Here is a 20,958-nt window from a genome sequence, read left to right on the forward strand (position 1 = left end):
CTTCTTTCTCCCTTTCTTCTTCCCCCTAAAAGAATTTCCCCAAGTTTTTCACTGCCATTCCAGCAATTGTTAGTTTTCTTGTTCTATGAAAGCTGTGTTCCAAAGGCTCTGAAGTTGTTTTCAATTTTTTTTGTTATAAGTAAGTAAATCTTTCTTATCAATTTTACCATTTAGTATCACTAGAAGATTCTCCATTTTCCTTACTTCTGAATTGTCTCTACAGACTTCTCTACTCTTTACACTTCAAATTATGGTAGTTCTATGTAAGATTAATTTCTTTACATTTTTTTTTACAAATATTTATTTACGTGTAGGCAAGTTTTCACTTCCCAAGTCCCCCTGTTTCATGGGTGTAAAAACTTGAATTCATTTATTTTTTTTAATTTGTTTGAAAGGTTTTATGGAGGAAACATAACAAAGAAATTATATCTTAATTGTTATCATGATTTTAAGGCCTTTTTAAAGGCCTCTTATGTGAAAACTTTATCTTTTATTTTTAGCACATGGACATAGAATGTCTTCTGATAGATACCACATCTCCCATTTTAATTTTGCTTGTATAAACTCTATTATTTCTTTATTGTTTTTAATAACAATGTTTTACATTTTTAAATGGAATGCTTTTTGTTTAACAAGACATTGCTATTAATTCATAGTTTTAATTAATAGTGTTCAGAGAAACTACATATCTGTCATTTTTGCTGAATTTATAATTTTTGTACTTATGTGCAAAAGTATAGTCAATTTTTGTGAGTCCACATATGCATTTGAGAAAACTGTATTCCTTGATAGGCTTAAGTTGTGTTACACATTATGCATTGATTAGGATTGTATTCCTAGTTAGCAAATGTTCATTTTCTTTTGTCTTGAATTAAGAGTGCATGCTTATTTCTCACTTTATCCCCTATATTTTCTACTTTAATAAAATTGTTGCTATATCCTTGGCTGCATAAACATTAGAAACTGTCATAACTTCATTATGAATACTATCCTATGTAATGTAAAGTATTTGTTGATTTAATACATTTGTATCTTTATGGTCTGCATTTTTCTTTTTTGTAAGTCACAATTTTCTCATCTTATGTTTTTGTATTTGCCTTCATCAAATATCTGCCACAGTCCGGCTGCAACAAAATAACCGGGGGGTGACAAACAACTTCTGTACATTGATACAGCAGGAGTAGGAGCCGTTTATTGTAGGACAGGAGTGGTATTTATACATTCCACACAGCTTATCTTAATTAACATAAAATAGATACAGCAGTCAACCAATATGGAATCTCCACTCCCTCTGGCATTTTGCCAGGCACCATCCAGACTTGTTTACAGACTCTAACATTCCCCTGGCAAAATGCCAGGCACCATCCTGACTTGTTTACAGACTTTAACAAATATCTTTATCCAATTTTAACCTAACTAAAATTAATATGCCTAAAGAAATATGCACAAACAGTTCCATGAGTTTTCACAGCCAGAGATCAGCTGTGTAACCAGTATACAAGTCAAGAGGGACATCAAAATGCAGAAGCATACTTTGTTCTGTTAATTGGCAGCCTTCCCTCATGGAATTGAAATTACTATCTCAATTTATAAACACTGCTATATTTGCCTGTTTTGAATTTCATATTAAATCAATTATAGAGAATACTATTTTTTTTGCACTTGGGTTCATTGTTCAGTTTTATATGTATGGCATTTCTCTGTCTGTTCTCCGCAGTTTTCACTCATTCCTATTGGTTATTCACTGCTTGAATATATTATGGGTTTTTTTTGTATAAAGATTTTGAGAGTTGTTTAAGGCTTTATTTATTTAATGTCTCTCATGCTTAGTTAGTTTGCAGGTGTCATTTTAAAATCTTTGAGCCATATATTTTGGTAAAGAAACTTAAGTATTTTTGTGGGATAAAAATCTTGTGTAAATTTTCTCAGCTATATGCATATTTATATCTATTGGAGATAAGGTAAAATATATATAAAAAATTAAACTTTACTAGAAATATCATTCAGCTCTAGTCATATGGCATTACTATTCAATAAAATGTTAAAGGCAAAATTGATTATTTGAAAATGATGAAAAAGTCTACTTACAAGGAGGAGACAACAACTCAAACTTCCATGCACCTATTAAAAGACCTTTCAAAAATATAAACAAACAAACAAACAAAAAAACCAGAAATACTCAAGCTTTTTATTGCTATATGAAACTTAAACATATTTCTTCCATTGATGAATGAAACAAATAACAAAATTCAATTTTATAAAAGTTTCAAATGACATGTTAACACATTTGTCCTAATTAACTTATATGACACTCAACAAAAGCAACACATACATATTTTGCAGTTTCTGTAGAAAATTTACCAACAGTGATCATTTGCTGGATTATATATAAAGTCATACCAGATTTCAAAGCATTCAACAATTGAGAATATTTTCTCTCCTAGCAGTGTAATTTTAACTTTACTGAGTCTTTCGTTTATAAATCTTCATATATATATATATATATATATATATATATATATATATATATATATATATATCCCTGTTGAATTTAACATTGCTATTAAGTATATTAATATAATCCACATATTTTGTTTTACCTGTGTAACATTTTTTCATATAAATTATTATTTTACAGTATATGCATGTGTATGCCACATAAATAGGTGCATAGCTTTTCATCATTTAGTTTGGTTCGTTGGCACCATGCTTTTAAAAGATTTGTATTTTTATAAGAATTTTTACCTTTATGCTAATATTTATACATATTTTCATCATTTTTTAATTTGCATACTGTCAGCTAAATAGATTAAGATATACTGTCAATAAATTTTAGCTCCACTGACTCCAGGAGTTATTACTTTCAAGCAATCCCACTACCTGTTTATACACCACTGTCATTAAACACATTACATTGTATTACAACTTCCCACATGGTATTGCTTCTTTATCTCTAAGAGGTGAGATTTTTAAGGAAATGAATTAGGTTTGATTCACTATTTAACATTCCGCATATTGCAATTATGCAAAATGCTTTGGCTGAATGAATGTAATTGATTCTTTCAGGCAACCTTGGAGACATCTCAATATATTAAATGGAAATATTATTGTTTCAGTTTAAGTCTTCAGGGGTATTTATAATTTTTATTTGATAAGCAATTCTGAATAATTGTTTTTTAATTGGTGATGCTGTGACGAGGAATCAATAAGTTACAAGTCAAAATTAATAGTGACAAAAACAAACATAAATTTTGTCAAATATGTATATTTAAATGCTGTAATGTCATTTTACCATATTTGGACATTTGGTCTCTCACTTGTAAAACAGAAGGGAATGAACTTTCAAGTATTTTCAGACAGACAAATGACATTGTTTCCTATTTGTTTCTGTTCACAATTTAAACACATTGATGTCTAGAGGAATTATTTGATTTCAACAATAAAATCAAGTGGGTACATTCAGGGGTGTGGTGGCAAGAGTTTAACAACCATCTTTCCAGGTCAGAGGAAGCCTTGATTTGTAGTGTGCACCAATTTCTATCAGGTGAACACCAGGAAACAAGGATGCCAAGCTGGAAAGAAATGGTACAATGGACAGAACAAATTCCCCTGCCCACCACTGGAGCATTTAAAACACTTTTCTACAGAGTCAAAGTTTATGTAAAAATAGAATAAAATTGAATTTTAACTTACCATGAATTTATTTTGTTTATTCTTTTCTCCTATTCATACTTTTCAAGCCAAAGTCTATGTACAATACCAAGTTTTCTGTTTTTCTACTAGCTACTGTGTTGGAAATGACAAAATAAGATGTATATACCCTGAAACTTCATAGAACAGATTTATTTCTTGTGAACCAGGAACATAAAAGCAACAAACAACAACAACAACAGCAGCAACAACAAAATACCCTGAACCACACCAAACCAAAACAAAACAAAATAAAAACAAAAACAAAAATGAAATTCAACATTTTCTGAAAGTTGTCTGTTTCTGTTGCTTAAGCAGGCCTTGATGAATCTGGTTCTTAAATTTTTCTATGTCCTTAAAGTATTGGAAATGGGTTAGTATAATGTTTCAGCTGAGTATTTCAAACTTTTCAAATTAGTACTTTGAAAAAAAAAGTTTATTCTTGATTTAAATGATGGTATTGCTCTGCCACCTAGTGGACATTCTTTTTTTACCACTTGAAAGTTAAAAAAAAAAAAGTTTTCTCACCCAGGCTTTTGTAGATGTATTTTGTACTACTATTGGAGTATATGAAAACAAATTTTACCAATTTCCATATTATATCCCCGATTACAAGATAACAAATATAGTCAACTTAATAATATGTGTGAAAATTAAAACCAATAGTTGATTCTCATTAGTTCAAACTAAAATAATGTTGAAAGATAAAATTTCCTGTGAAACAAGAATGAATAATGAACTGAGACTTTGGAAATATAGGTTTTATTCATCATTTCCTAATATAATTAGTTGTGTTATCCTGAAAAAACATTCAGATGTTCAAATTTTGTTTTTATCATTTGCAATATTTGGAAAAAAACTATTACATTTAGACATTGTTTTAAATTATATAGCCTAAAAGTTTAGCACTGTCTTATAAAGAGCAGTTTTGCAAAATGTGAAGTATACACTGCAAAAATCATGTGATTGCTATAGCTATGTAAATATGTATGTAGTTTATATATATATAAACTCCATGTTTCTGATTTTCTTTTATTTCTGTATATCTGTAGCCATCATTTACCTATCTATAATCCATCAATTGTCTATCTGCATTTAAATTATTAAATACAGATTAATTAAATTAAGTTTTCCATTATAAGTGTGGAACATACAGAGAATTGTCCTAGAATTGTTTTTAGGTACCACTATTACAGATTTCAATTCTCTATTAATAGTGGTTAAGAAGGACCCTTTAATAACTGGACCACCTTCACAATGACACTTTAAAATTCCCAATTAAATCCAGGAATACTACACTCATTACATATTTTAAAAAATTGAAATAAAAAATGTGTACAGATTTTGTTCAAAATTTTAAGACTTCACTTCCATGAGTTGCAACAGTTATAAGATATTTTAAATGCTTTACCCTCCTATCAGGTACCTGTGTGCTACAGTTCTTTTATATCCTTATCCAAAATTGGCATTTTTTAAAATTTAAAATATATTGTTTAATATAAAATCTTAATGGGATATCATTACTCACCTACTATTTGAGTAGTGCTATCTTGTTATGATTTTAATTTGAATTTCTATGATGCACACTAATTCTGAGTTTCTTTCAGTGATCATTGGCCATCCATACAGTCTAGCTCTGTAAAAAACTGCCCATTTTAATATGTTTTTTTACATCACTGAGCTGTTAGTATTAATTTTTGCTTTAATTTTAAATTTTCTATAATACAAAAATTGACCACATTAAATACTTTTGAGTGTACAATTAGTGGCAATAAGTGCTCTTACACTGGTGAACAATCATAACCACTATCTCGAGAACGTTTCCAACATCACAAACTTAAAATCTATACCCATTAAAAAATAACCCTTCATTTCCCTCTTTCCATTCACCAGTAAATGTGTTCTAGTTTGTGTCTGTATCAATTTAACTTTTTCTTCCATCCTTTCTTTTTTTCTGCATTTTAATTGATTTGTATTAGTTGCATATAACATTACGCTTCATTTTGATGCAATTTACACATGGATGGAATATAATTTGCTCTAATTCGGTCCCCAGGACCTCTCTGTTTTTTTCTCCTTCTCTTGACACCTTTCCTTTCCTCTGCTCTACTTATGTTTCTTCTATTATTTCATATATTTTTTTTTTAAATTAGTGCCTTGTTTTGATTTACATTTCCTTAATTGCTAGAGATGTTGAATTTTTTTTCATATACTTTTTGGTCATGTATTTCTTCTTTTAAGAAGAGTTTTGGGCCCATTTATTAATTGGGTTGTTTATTTGGAGTTAAGTTTTTTGAATTCTTTATGTATTCTGACTTTAGTGCTCTGAGGAGCAGATGGCAAAGACCTTCTCCCGTTCTGTAATCTTTCTCCTGAAGCACATCATTATTTCCCCTGTTGGGCAGAGCTTTTTAATCTGATGTTGTCCCACTTGTTGATTCTTGGTTTCATTTGTTTCACCAAATGGGTCTTGTTAATGAAATTGTTGCCTATGACAATTTGTTAGAGTGTTGAATATACATTTTCTTCTAGATGTTGCAGAGTTTCTGGTCTAATTTCTTGGACTTTGATCCACTTTGAGTTGACTTTTGTGCAGGGTGAGAGATAGGAATCTAGTTTCAGTCTTCTACATATAGATATCCAGTTTCCCATCATCACTTGTTTAAAAGACTATCTTTTCTCCAACGTATGTTTCTGATGTTTCTGGCACCTTTTTCAAGTATCTGATAACTGGGTCTATGTGTATTTATTTATTTCTCTCTCTCTCTCTCTCTCTCTCTCTCTCTCTCTCTGTCCTTGATTCCTTGATCTTCAAGACTTCTTTGGTGCCAATACCATGCTGTTTTGGTTGCTATAGCTCTATAGTATGATTTGAGGTCTGGTGTTGTTTCCATCACAATGGTGTTACTCTTCTTGATCAGGATTGCTTTGACTAGTCTCTTATTCTTCAAAATAAATTTTTAAAATGGATTTTTTTCAGTTCTTTGGTGAATGTCATTGGTATTTTTGTAGGAATTGTATTAAATCTAAATATTGCTTTTGGTAGTATAACAATCTTTCTCTCTCTCTCTCTTTTGTTCTTTTTAGACAGGAGAGTTTATCTTGACATATCATACATACATGTAGTATCATTTATTCTGATTAGAATCCCATTCTTGTGGCTGAACATGATGTGAAGTTATATTGTATATTCATATACTGTGTATTCATATATGTATATTCATATATGAACATAGGAAAGTTATGTCCAAAGTTTGATCATTTTGACTATATTAATTCTGCTTATCTGAGAATATGGGTGGTCTTTCCATTTCTAAAGTCCTCTTCAATTTCTTCTATTTTTATATTTTATTTATTTTATCCATATTGTATTTCTTTTTTTTTCTGATTTTTGTCAATATGAATTTTACTCTTAAAAGTATCTCATCTACGTTTATTCATATAATATTTACCTTCTGTGTCTTATTTCAGTTAGCTTGATATTTTCATGGTTCATTTATATTGACATATGGCATCTGTTGACGGACATTTGGGTTTTTTCCATCCTTTGGCTACTGTAAATAATGCTTCTAAGAAAACCAGTAACAAATATCTGCAAGAGAATCTGCTTTTAATTATTTTGGTATTTATTCACAGTGGAATTACTGCATCTTATAGTGTTTCCATATTTAGTTATTTGAGGATCCACCACACAAACATCCATCGAGACATCAATATTGTAAATTCCCATGTAAAAGTAAAGGGCCTAGTTTGTTCACATCCTTCCCAACATTTGTCATTTTCCATTTATCTTTTCTTCCTTATTTTCTTCTATTTTTAATTTTTTTCTATTGTTTTGATATGATATCAAGGAAATCATTTACAAATACAAAGTCATAAAGTTTGTCTTCTTAGAATTTTTTCTAAGTTTTAAAATTTTTAAGTCATTGATCCATTTTAAGTATTTTTTTGTATAAATTACAAATCTCAAATTTATTTGCATGAGGTATCCAGCTTTCTGAACATGATACATTAAAAAGACTTCCCTGTTGACATTAAAGAATCTTGGTTCTTTTCTGATATATATATTAAATATATATGTGTGTTTGTATGTATGTGTGTGTGTGTGTGTGTGTGTTTATTTCTCAGATTTCTATTCTATTCCATTAGTCTATGAATCATATATCTGTTTTTATACCAGTACTTAGTTGTTTGGTTTATGATAACTTTTAGAAAGTTTGAAATGAGAAAGTGTCAAAAATCCAAATTTGTTCTTTTTCTAGATTGTTTGGCTACTTGTTAGAGAAAAACTCAACCATTCTTTATGGAAGTTTGGCTTATTTCATTTAGCATGATTGTCTCCAGATCCATTCTTTTACTGGTGAATATCATAACGTCATTCTTGTTTGTGGCTGAGTAATATACCATTGTTTAGATATGCCACAATTTCTTTATCCATTCATTTTTTATACAAGTTTTGTATTTGAATATACAGGGATATATATATATATATATACATATATATATATATATATATATATCCACATTGGTGTACAGGAAAAAAAAATTTAAGAGTAGTAATCTCTAGATAGTTGTTCAATAGCTGTTTTTCTTTTGTAAACTTAAAATTAATAGATAAATAAATCAAAATGTGTTATGCCTGACAAACAGATTTAAAGTAAGATTATGGAAATTAATTGATAATGAAAGTATTCCTCAATCTTTGGAAGAAATTACATTCCAACCAATTATCACATGGGGCTTTGTTTCATCTGATTGGTCCATGTGTGGCTTCTGAGGCAGTCCTTTACTTATACTCTCTAGGGTCAAAATCCCTAAGGTCTTGGTGGAATATATGTGTAGCACACTTTGGAGCTAGGATTCAGCCTTCATCTTCCTTTCATTCTATTATCACTGAGTTTATTTTGAAAAAAAAAATAAGCAGAGGGAGCCTTTTTTCTGAAGAAGTCTATTAATGTTTGTAATGAACATTTAATAAATGATTCAGTCAAATTCTTCTGCATTAAGGTGGGTTGATTCAATTCTTTCTTTATGTTACTTTAGAAGCAGAAGAATATGTTCCTATAATCTTTGCAAGAGGCAAATACAGATATAAATCTAGCTGCAGTGACAACCACACAGTTCAATAGGCTAGAAATATTGTTTTTTTCATTTACTGTATTTATTCTAATTGACCAGACTATGTTACCAGGAGCTATTTTATTTTTCTTTATCACAAACAACTTCTTTAGTGAAAAAGACCTTTGTTTTAATAAGTGATATGAATTCTGAAATATATTGCATAATTTGCAATTACATATATTATTTCTCAGATGAATCTCAGAAGAAACATGTTAGAGGAAAAGGCTTATATTTCATAATTCTATGATTGAAAATGCTCATACAGTGAAGGGTGCATGGCAAATTACATGAGAAATAAGCTAGGGTGTGTGTCACTAGAAAGGAAGGAAAGAAGTTGCACTTTGAACCTTCAGTTTGTTGAATATTGTGATGGTTCCCGAAGCTAAATGTGAGACTGTGAACCTTAGCCTGAAGCCTCAAGTCCATAAGTACTGGTGCAGAATGTAGGAGGTGAGTTAAAGCTACATGCGTGGAAAAGATGTGAGGGTAGGAATCAGCTGAATATATGAATATCAGCATACATTTGTCTTTGATGGCAATGATTTTGCTTTCAACTTTGGGCCACTCAGAATATGTGAAAACAGATTTAAAGAAAAAATACAGATTTTTATAAAACATTTGAAAAAGTGAAAAAATTGTATAGTCATGGAATTTTGACTCAATGTGATTTGTATTATATTAAAAATAGATTGAGAAAAAAATCAATATTGTAGCAGGTTAAATTATGGATACTGAATCAAAGGAAATCTGCAGGGATATGTTATATATGGTATGTTCTTGTTCATAAAACACAAGCTGTGTGTATTGTCTTGAATCATAAGATCATAATAATACAGAAAACTAAGGCATATTTAATGTCAGCTCATAAGGCATGTGACTCAACGTGTTCTATGTGAAATGTTCTTCCCTTCATGCGTATTTATATTTTAGGTTTCATAAAGTAGTTATAATGTGGTTATGTGAATAATTGCATTAAATTAAGAAAAGCATAGTGGAAGGAATTTGAGGGAATATATATATATATATATATATATATATATATATATATTGAGAACATATAAAAATAATACAATGGTCCTTTTTTTATTCCATAACTGTTCTTGCTTCATACTAATTTAGCATGCTTAGATCCCATGTGGTTTCACTGTAACTACTTGTACAAGATGTGCCTCAGACCCTTGTGTGTTTACAGTGCAGTCCTAATTCAATAGGCAATTTTAACTTCTTAGTAGTATTATAAGCTTTTACCCAAATACATGTATAATATGTACCTAGAGTGTAGAATTCATTCATTTACACATCCATGCATCTAATTATTCAATAAACGTTATGGAGGATCTGCTATGTTCTAGTGTTCCATCTGTGCTATTGTGGATTTCATTTCAAAGTGAAACAGACAATGCCACAATGATAAATGGTAAGAAAGGAAGTGAAGTATTTGTTATGTTTTAGATACTGTATGAAATTTTAGGGTTTGCCATTATTCATAAAGACCAATAACGAGGCTATGGGGAATAACTCAAGTGAAAAAAATGTTGTTTCTCCAGAGATTAGGAGAATAACATAGAAACAACCAGGAGAATAGAGCATTGAAAGAACTATGTGGCCATCAAAACCAATGAATTTCAGAAAAAAAAATCTGAGGCAAATAAAAACCACTATAATTCCTCAGGAAGCAGTGTCTCATCTTTGGAGGTTTTGAGGTAGACTAAATTGACCACCTGAGAATGATGTGATAGAAATATTTAAAAATAACAAAAATAGTCAGGACATATTGTACTTAAGTTTGTTTCAACTTCACATCACAGTAAATACCAAGAGGAGGTAACAGCATTTATACTTTTCAATAATTATGAATTATTCTTTTATAGAAAATGTGTGAAGAGAATGGTATGTCAGAGCATGGGAAGGACAATGGAATAGGAAATTCAGAAATAGCTATGAAACAACAGAAATAATTACTTGATCAATTTGATGAGTCATTCATTTTTAGAGTTTTAAATTTTCAGAGGCAGGTGAGGCAGGGAAGAAATTCATGAAAACCATGATGACTATTTCCTTGAAAATAAGTACCTCGTTAAACTATATTTCATGCAAAAATCTAACCTGGTCCTTCCCATCATGTAAATGCTCTCTGGTGATGCTAATTTTGCTATTTGGAAATATTTCAGGGCTAATAGCAGTTGTGTTCTCCCCCTCTACACTTGCTTATTATGCCATCTGTACAAATTTCATACTGTATTATATGTGGATTGAATGAAGACTTGCTTACGAATAAATTTAACTGCCAAATGTATTTTCCAGGACAATCTTTATTGATAACCAGTAAGTCTCTGAGTATTTGCTCATTTCATTCTGCCTCACCCAAAGTGGTCTACTTCTTTTATGAATCAACTTGCCTATTTTATCCATAGGATCCAAGGAAACCAGACTGCTGGAGTGACATTCATCCTCCTGGGCTTCTCAGAATACCCAGAGCTCCAGGTGCCCCTGTTCCTGGTGTTCCTGACCATCTACACAGTCACTGTGCTGGGGAACACAGGCATGATCCTGGTCATCAGGGTCAACCCCAAACTCCACACCCCCATGTACTTTTTCCTTAGTCACTTGTCCTTCATTGATTTCTGCTACTCAACTGTGGTTACTCCGAAACTATTAGAAAATTTGGTGGTGGAAGACAGAACCATCTCCTTCACAGGCTGCATCATGCAGTTCTTCTTTGCATGCATATTTGTGGTGACAGAGACATTTATGTTGGCAGTGATGGCCTATGACCGATTTGTGGCAGTCTGTAACCCTCTTCTCTACAAAGTTGCCATTTCCCAGAAGCTGTGTTACTTGTTAGTTGGTGCATCCTACTCTTGGGGGCTAGTCTGTTCCTTGACTCTTACTTACTTTTTACTGAAATTATCATTCCAAGGAAATAATATCATAAATAACTTTATTTGTGAGCATGCTGCCATTGTTGCTGTATCACACTCAGATCCCTATATTAACCAGAAGATCATTTTAGTGTCTGCTACATTTAATGAAACAAGCAGTCTAGTGATCATTCTTGCTTCCTATGTTTTCATTTTTATCACAATCATGAAGATGCCTTCAACTGGGGGTCGACACAAAGCTTTCTCCACATGTGCCTCTCATCTAACCACCATTACAATTTTCCATGGTACCATTCTTTTTCTCTATTGTGTTCCAGTCACCAAAAGTTCATGGCTCATGGTTACGGTTGCTTCTGTCTGCTATACAGTGATCATCCCCATGTTGAACCCCCTGATCTATAGTCTCAGGAACAAAGATGTGAAGGAGACAGTCAGGAAATTAATGAACACCAAATTATGTCACATATTGTAATGTCTGTTTAAGAATACCATGCAGGGGCTGGGGATATAGCTCAGTTGGTAAACTGCCTGCCTCACATGCACAAGGCAATGGGTTCAATCCCCAGCACCACAAAAAAAAAGTTTGTTAAAAAAATATATCATGATGCAGAATGGTCCAAGATATCATAGAATTATCATCAATTTGAAAGTTCAGTTTTCAAAAAGCAACCAGTACATGTTTAACATAATCACCAGTTGATCCATAATTCAATGTCTGTTTAAATGGAAGTTTGGAAAATAAGCCATAAAATTCTAAAAAATACAATAATAAGTCTATATCTATTTAAGTAAAATTTCTAATCTTGTTTGTCATGAAAAAAAATTTAGTTAGCACTTTAAAATAGATCTTCTATTCTTTTTTATTCATTTTTGAGAAATGAATTTATAGAGTTTTTGCAATTTTATGCCTTACCATGATAGAGAAAAATCAAGTGTATATATAGCGTAACCTAAGAGTTCGTTGACACGCAGATAAAAAATTTATAAGAAATATTTTATTCAATGTCATATAGGGAACATTGGTACACTATAAAAGCATAAGGCATATCTCTGCCCACCAAAGTTAAGATTTTTATTTTGTTACATTGTATGGTATGCGTTAGCATAAATGTTATTTGGTAATTGTTTATAACACATCAAAAATTAAAACAACCATACCCTTCATAATTAGATATTTCTAAATCTGAATTTGTCATTCATGTGAATATTTATTTATATATGTTATATACCTATATAACAAAATAAAAGAATTTCAGTGATAAATAACACACTTTTGATTGATTGATTAGGTAGCCCTGCTTATATCAGTCAGACCTTTTCTTGATTAACCTGTTTTTATCTGGTCTGATTGGGCAACTTGTCTCTCCTCTGCAGATCTGCACAGTGACTGGGTAACTCTTCTGAGTGTTTGTGATCCTCTTTGAATCACTGGAGTAGTAAGAGTATTTTCTTCCAATGTTATCACAAAGAGGTACTAAAACAAAAGCTAGCATGAGTCTCCTTCTGCCATGTTTGCTGACACACTATTAACAAATGGAAATCATAGTTGAGCCCAAAATGAATAGATGAATCATTAACAGGAGCAAGTGTATCTACCTATTATGAAATTGAAAGGTTGTGTGGCATAGTGTATATGGAGGAAGACAAAAGAATTGTACTCAATATTTCAATATATCTGTTATTGATAATGTTTCAATGGGAAAAGTATCTTTCTGTGTTCCAGAAAAATATAGTTGTGCTAGGTCTATAAATGTTTTCCATAAATTGATGAGCCATTGATTTGGTGAAAATAAATGACTGTCTTAGTCACATGCTGATCATGGTTGATTTTCCATAGGAAAGTCAAAGTCTTGGAAGAATTTTTATATTACATGATTCCAATCTAACAGCAGCCTGTAAAGTAGTTTCCTGATGTCTCCTTAATTGTAAGCCTTTCATTTTCAAATAAAAAATAGAAATTTCTTTACTTTAAAGGTTTACTAGCAAACTGCATAACCTAACCTACTTATCCAATAAATAATACATAACATTTACAACATGTCAACAAACTATAGGATTATATAACTTATCTTTCACAGGTCTGTCAATCTGATGTCATGCACAATTCATTAAATGTTCTAACCAATATTGCACAATATTAATAAAATCATTTTGAATACAGAGGAAAAATGTATCTGTGGATGTGAACACACTATAAAATGAACTATGTTTGACATATTGCTTAAGTTCTATGTTTAAAATCTTAATTTTTTTAAAAAATACAGGTGATAGTTATATGGTACATTATAATTTAAGAACTCTATTAAGCCTTTTATCATGCTGGAGAAAATAAAACTCTAAAGAAAAATACCTGGATAGTTACAATCTCTAGATTGTTTAATTTTGAAAATGCCAATGAATGAATGGATATTTGATTCTACAAATGTGACAGAAGAATTCTTCAAAAAAATTAGAGATTATAATTTAAAACTGCATATATACATTTTAAATAACAAAGAATGTGACTTTTCAAATATATGTGATTTCCTTGTATGTTCTAAAAAGTAATGGTGATGGGTTATTTGTTTCTAGGTATCAATTACTTATCTCAAATTCTCAGTGATCTGGATAGGTGCACCTTTTGGTTTTGTTTTCACAGCCTATGACAAGAAACCTGGTGAAAATATTCACCAGACTAAAGGGTGAACACACAGAATTAGTAGTCACTTAGTGGAGGCATGATATTTATGATGAATGTACAACACATCAAATAAATATAAAATTTCACTTTAGGCTTAGTCATTAACAGAAGCAAATGTCATCATCTTTTTTTTTTTTTGAAGTCAGAATCCTATAGCCTACAATAAATTATTTTAATGTGGAAAATTCAGTGTTTTTGATATATTGTGTTGTGCAATTCATATCTCTGCCTAATTCCAAACTACTTTGTTTTTCACCTGAAAGGAAAAGGCTATACACCTTGAGTAGCATCCTGTACCCATTAGTAGACCCACAGTCACTATAGCCTGCCTACCACCAAAGTCCATTTGGGGCCCGAGATGTCTGTAGTTACCCAGGGGTTGTATGCAACAAAACACAAATCTATCCCACCAGAGTTTTAGATGTCCATCTGATGCTGGGAAAGGTCTAAGAGAGTGCCATTGATAGATTGCAGCCAGAGATGAGTGTCACAGGGTTTTCCCCAACCATTAGTTTTTACTACAGTGGGCATAGTACTTGATTACAAAGAAAAGACCTCCACTCACTTTACTCTCCTTCCCCCAAGGATATACTTCTCTCTCCTTCCCCCAAGGATATACTTCTCTCTCCTTGATGTACCTTCTGGGATTCCAGGTAGGGGTGACAGATTCCAGCTGGCCACCATAGCAGGTCTACATGTTCTATCCTGAGAGAGTAGCCTGGAGTCAGAAAACATGGACTTCTGACCACTTCTAAGTTTTAAGCTGGACCTAGTGCTGAGGTCAAAAGTAAAGTACCTCACACACTCCCTTTACTTCCCTAAATTATACTGTGCCTTTCTCCATACCACGGTATCTGGGATTGGGGGAGAAGAATGGAAGCAATGTGAGACTGCACTTCAAGATCTCTTCAATGCATTTTTCCCCCATAGTATTCTGCTAAAAGAAGATAGCATTTCTATTTTGGGATCTTTAGATAATTTAAAAGTATTTTTTTTACATTAATACTCTTTTTCTGTGGAGGGATGAGTTAGAGAGACCTACACTGCAATCTGGCTCTGCCATCTTCTCAGAACATCTCAATGAGATGTTTATAAATACTAAAAGTATTCAGAAATGTTGACCATGCATCATAAAATATTTGGTACATTCAATAGGGTCTCTAGAATAAAAATTGGAATTTTATATTGATGTTTATATTAGATAATTTGTGATTTGGCAACCCAATTAGTTTTCTGCCTTTTAGTGGGAAATAAAAGCATGTAAGAAAAAATATGTAGCTGCAAACGACACATTTAAATTCCTTTAAAGTATAATGTACTTTCATTTTGGTAAATGTTTGTGAATGAGCAATTTATTTACAGAAATGAAACATTTTTTTTCCCCAGAAAATTCTCAAATTCTCCTTTTAATTTGAGAGTAAACATTTTAACTATAAAGCGCAATGCACTTGAGGTAATATAATTTACATCATTAACTTTGGATTAAGTGGTAGCTACAAGCTATTTTTTATTACAAATGACTTTGTTTGATATTCTTCTATAAAACTTTTGGGTATAGGATCGATGAGAGGTTTTTTTTTTTCCTTTGAAGATGTGTGTCAGAACATTTTCTGAAAATACACATAATGATTAACAAAGTATACATATTGTTGTAATTGAAGTGTAGGGTTTATGTTTGAAAAGTTAAACTAAAATGATTTTGGCTAGATTAAAACAAAAAATAGAGAAGACCTAAAAAATGTTGGCATTAACAAAAAGAGAGAAAGTGACATAACTGATAGCATAGAAATACAAAGAGTTGTTAGGAAGTCTTATAAACAACTATATAGCAACAAATTAGAAAACCTAGAAGAAACTAACCTACTATCATTGAATTCTGAAGAAACATAAAAGCTAATTGAAACAATAATGAGTAAAAAAATTCAGTGAGTAGTCAAAATTACACCATTAAAAAATATTGGGTGACTTCACTGCTTAACTCATGAAAACTCTAAAGACTAATTCTATGAAATATTATTATAGTGATACCAAAATCAATAGCAGCACAACAATAATGACAAAACTACAGACAGGTAACTCCTGTAAATATAGAAGAAAAATTTCTCCACATAATACTGGAAAACTGAATACAATAACTAACTACAATCATCTGTCTTGATCAAGTGGGAATTATCTCAGGGAATCAAGGATGGTTCAACATATGCAAGTAAATACTTAAAACACATATCTTCAACATTATGAGGACAAAATCCACATAAATAACTTATAAGGTGTATAAAAAGCATTCAATGATTTTCAACGTCCCTTCATTATAAAAATTCTTAAGAGATTATGTATAAATGGAACTTATCTTGACACTAGTCTTCATATAACAGAACCACATATTACTTTTTTTTAATTAATTTTATTTTTTAAAATACACAATGAGTGTATTATCCTTTATATAAAAATTTCCCTGCATTTTTTGAAATACAGAAATCAATATTTTCAGATACAATAATATACCTAAACACCTTTGGCCACAAATTATTTTCTATTAAGAAAATGAATGATGTGGATATATATATATATATATATATATATATATATATATATATATATATATATTTGTTAACAAACTAATGAAGCCTTAACAACAAAAGTCATTATGTTGGGAAATCTATATTCAGACACAGAGTTTATATAAATAGACCTTTGTGATAAAAGAGAGAATATTAAAAAAAAAGAGACACAGAAGAAGAAATTCAACATGAATTACTAATAGTTACAACCGGTCTAATTTTATAGATATTTCCATTGCACATGTCTTAATTTTATATCCACATAAAGTATAAGGCTATTCATTATGTTGTTTAAAGAGTAAAGTTTATATCAAAAACACCCCAGAGGTTTAAAAAAGTAATATACAATCAAGATACCACAGGGGACCATGAATGTTACATCTAATTGCTCAAATTGGAGCCTCCTTGGCAATACTTCAGTGATATTCTCTAATTACATGTCCCCAAGGTTTGATAATAAATATTTGTGACACTTTAGGTACTAGGATAAAGTATTTGGTGTAATATCTCTCAGTTTCCTTCAAAGGTGGGGACATAAAGCAACAGTTAAAACATTCAATGAAATACACTGTGGACTCTACTATTTGGGGTCTGTTCTATTAAATACAGAGGATTTGGGGATTGCATTGATCTCAGGAAAAAAGTTCTTCAGTAAATGCAGCACTCAAGAGCTTCTGTATTTAGGTGAGTTCATTCAGTTCTTCTGTTATTTCCCTTTAGTGGGAAAATTTCAAGATAAAATAGTCTTCACAGGAGACAAATTGATGTATCAGTCCCAATACCCCCAGATCCAATTCATTTCACTAAGTGAGACTTTTGAGTTCCTCTGGTTTTCTCACTGAATATCCACAATGTGTACATGAATAAAATCAACATTTTGAAGTAAGTAGAGAGTAATAAAAAAATCACCTTTACAATACCCACAATCTCTGAGGAGGTAAGAATAACAACTATATAAATGATAGGCTGCAGCCATTGATAACTGTCAATTATAAACGTTACTCTTTACCTGTACACAGCAGAGAAAGAAAAGTGAATATAGTTTACAATGAAAGTGGAAAAATAATTCATTATACAAGTGAGAATAGAACAGGAAAATATACTTTTTGCAAATGAATATGTGCTATGTAGCTGGTTGATAAATATAGCATCTAGAGAAGAATGTGTTAAGCTAGTGTTTATGAGATTGGATATCTAGATCTGGACCACTTTAGATAAAAAAGACAGCACACTGAAAATTCCATGCTTTCATTGATAAATACACTTGAATCCTTTAAGTCACTAAAGTTAGGTTAAAATGATTATGGAAAATTATTCTCACAGTGCTCCATAGAATAATTAGATTGGTAGAAATGTATCAGGGAAGTTCAGCCATTAGACTAGCATTGTGTTGCAAAGAGATGATAAAGATTATTTGATGAGCAATCAGTCATTGTGTGATGCATCTTTCCTACAGAACGAAGCCTGTGCAAGTGAAGAGTGTGTGATAGCTATTACATAGGGCTCTAGGAAGAGTGATGTGGTCTTAGATTAACTGGCCAACTGAAATCCTGCAGTGCTTCTGTTGTGTGGGTTCAGGGACAAAAATATAATTCTACACTGTATTCCCAAATGTGCCTACCTGTGGATAGTTGCTGCTGCTTGGGACTGACTTTCCCAAGTACATACAGTTTTTAAACCATGCTACCTTCTCATGTTGTAACAAATATAGTGCTGCACATCTACTGTGAATCACACCATGTTGCTTATGCTTTAAATTTATTACAGAATTTTCTAACTAGTGATTTAAATTTAATATTTTTAAGATCCTCATTTGACTGTCGTTGAAACGACTTTGGCATTGAGGAATATCATGATGTCCTGTTGGTAATGGGTCTGTATTCTGATACTTGTTTTTGACAAGGCTTTAAACTTGAGTCAAAAAATAATGTATTTTTTTCATGACTTAAAAAAAACATAAGAATTTCTAGTATTTTCATAGTTTCTATTGTTTCTCATTTACTCATCTTCTGAAATTTTCCATATTAGAAAATGAATAGATTTGATTAATTATAGCTTTCACTATTTTATCCCAGCACATTTTACATTGTGCTGTGATCACATTTTACTGAGTAATATAAAATTCTGGGAAGGAGATATTTTTAAAATTTTCAAGACTAGTTCAATATAAAGGGAAATGTTTAGTATTGCTATACCACAACTCCAAAATGTGTTGAAATATGGGGTGACAAAAGACAGTGAAAAGGAAAACAAAAGAACTAATAAAATTCTAAATTCATTATTGTATAGGTAGGTTAACACTTTTTTTTGAATGGTTCTGAGCTAATTCCATCAGAACTCAAGAGGAAAGGCAGTGAAGAAGCTACAGAAATCTGCTGTATGTCTTCTTCCTACAGAATTGTTTTTACTAACAGATTCAGGAAAAAATATAGAAGCTCTTCTCAGGAAACTTCTGTTTTAATATTGAAACTTATTTTTTTGAATATACCAGAATGTAGTCGATTTTTGTTCTTGTCTTTGTTTTCAATTATTTGAATTTCTAAATTATTTGCTGTGCAGATATGATGTAAATAAACAATAATTTTTAAAATAATGCAGCAGAATTAATCCAATATTTTCAGCAACACTTTTTAATTGAGACTAACTATACCTCTCCACATTTGTTCCTAACCTTTATATTGTAATTATTGATTCTCACTTCTTTTCCATTTTATCCGTAGGATCCAAGGAAACCAGACTGCTGGAGTGACATTCATCCTCCTGGGCTTCTCAGAATACCCAGAGCTCCAGGTGCCCCTGTTCCTGGTGTTCCTGACCATCTACACAGTCACTGTGCTGGGGAACACAGGCATGATCCTGGTCATCAGGGTCAACCCCAAACTCCACACCCCCATGTACTTTTTCCTTAGTCACTTGTCCTTCATTGATTTCTGCTACTCGACTGTGGTTACTCCCAAACTATTAGAAAATTTGGTGGTGGAAGACAGAACCATCTCCTTCACAGGCTGCATCATGCAGTTCTTCTTTGCATGCATATTTGTGGTGACAGAGACATTTATGTTGGCAGTGATGGCCTATGACCGATTTGTGGCAGTTTGTAACCCTCTTCTCTACATGGTTGCCATGTCCCAGAAACTGTGTTCTTTGTTGGTGGCTGCATCATACTCTTGGAGTATAGTCTGCTCTTTAACATTCACATACTTTTTGTTGACCTTATCTTTTTGTGGGACTAAGTTTATAAATAATTTTGTCTGTGAACATGCTGCAATTGTTGCTGTGTCCTGCTCTGACCCCTCTATTAGCCAGAAAATCCTTTTGGCTTTTGCCACATTCAATGAAATAAGCAGCCTGGTGATTGTTCTTACTTCCTATGTTTTCATTTTTGTCACTGTCATGAAAATGCCTTCAACTGGGGGACGCTACAAAGCCTTCTCCACATGTGCCTCCCATCTGACCGCCATTACTATATTCCATGGTACCATCCTTTTTCTCTATTGTGTTCCCAACAACAAAAGTTCATGGCTCATGGTCAAGGTTGCTTCTGTCTTTTACACAGTGGTCATCCCGATGCTTAACCCCTTGATCTACAGCCTCAGGAACAAAGATGTGAAGGAGACAGTTATGAAGCTAATCAACACCCAATTATTTTGTCATAAAATGTGATTTCAGAAGCTTTTTTTTTTTTGAGTACTGGTGTTCTATTTTACTAACAAATCAAATATTAACAAATTAAATATGTTTAAATGTATCTTTAAGCTTTCTTCACCTAACATTTCAACATCTGTTCACTCTATTAAAGTGAATTTTAAAATTTGAATATTATTAGAAATGAAATTTAGACTATTACAGTATTATTATACTTAAGTAAAAATATTTGTTTTAACATATTTTTCCATGAGATTGTTCAGGAAGTCTTTAAGTTCAATTTTTGTCCTATAAAGTGTGATATTTTAAGATGATTTGAAGAATTTTACTTTGCAATGAGGAAGCTAATCTCATCATTCAAAATTCGTACCTAAACAAC

General features: G+C 31.6%; 2 protein-coding genes across 2 annotated transcripts in view; both read left to right on the top strand.

Moving 5' to 3' along the window:
- The window catches only part of LOC308641833 (olfactory receptor 5D13-like), a gene marked incomplete at both ends in the record, with an annotated part of 28,492 nt that extends 16,327 nt beyond the window's left edge, over positions 1-12,165 (top strand). Inside the window, one exon of the mRNA XM_081280419.1 lies at positions 11,226-12,165. Within this exon, the coding sequence (XP_081136545.1) occupies positions 11,226-12,165 (940 nt within the window). The remainder of the gene's footprint in view (positions 1-11,225) is intronic.
- A 5,424-nt stretch (positions 12,166-17,589) lies between these two features.
- Positions 17,590-20,597, top strand: LOC308638717 (olfactory receptor 5D13-like; the record flags this gene model as incomplete). Its single annotated transcript, XM_081276423.1, has 2 exons — positions 17,590-17,618; positions 19,655-20,597. 2 exons carry the CDS (start codon positions 17,590-17,592, stop codon positions 20,595-20,597), a joined length of 972 nt encoding a protein of 323 aa, XP_081132549.1.
- Between the last annotated feature and the right edge of the window lie 361 nt (positions 20,598-20,958).

This window comes from Spermophilus citellus (assembly GCF_964194105.1).
Source record: "Spermophilus citellus genome assembly, chromosome: 2".
In the NCBI taxonomy this organism is placed as follows: domain Eukaryota; kingdom Metazoa; phylum Chordata; class Mammalia; order Rodentia; family Sciuridae; genus Spermophilus; species Spermophilus citellus.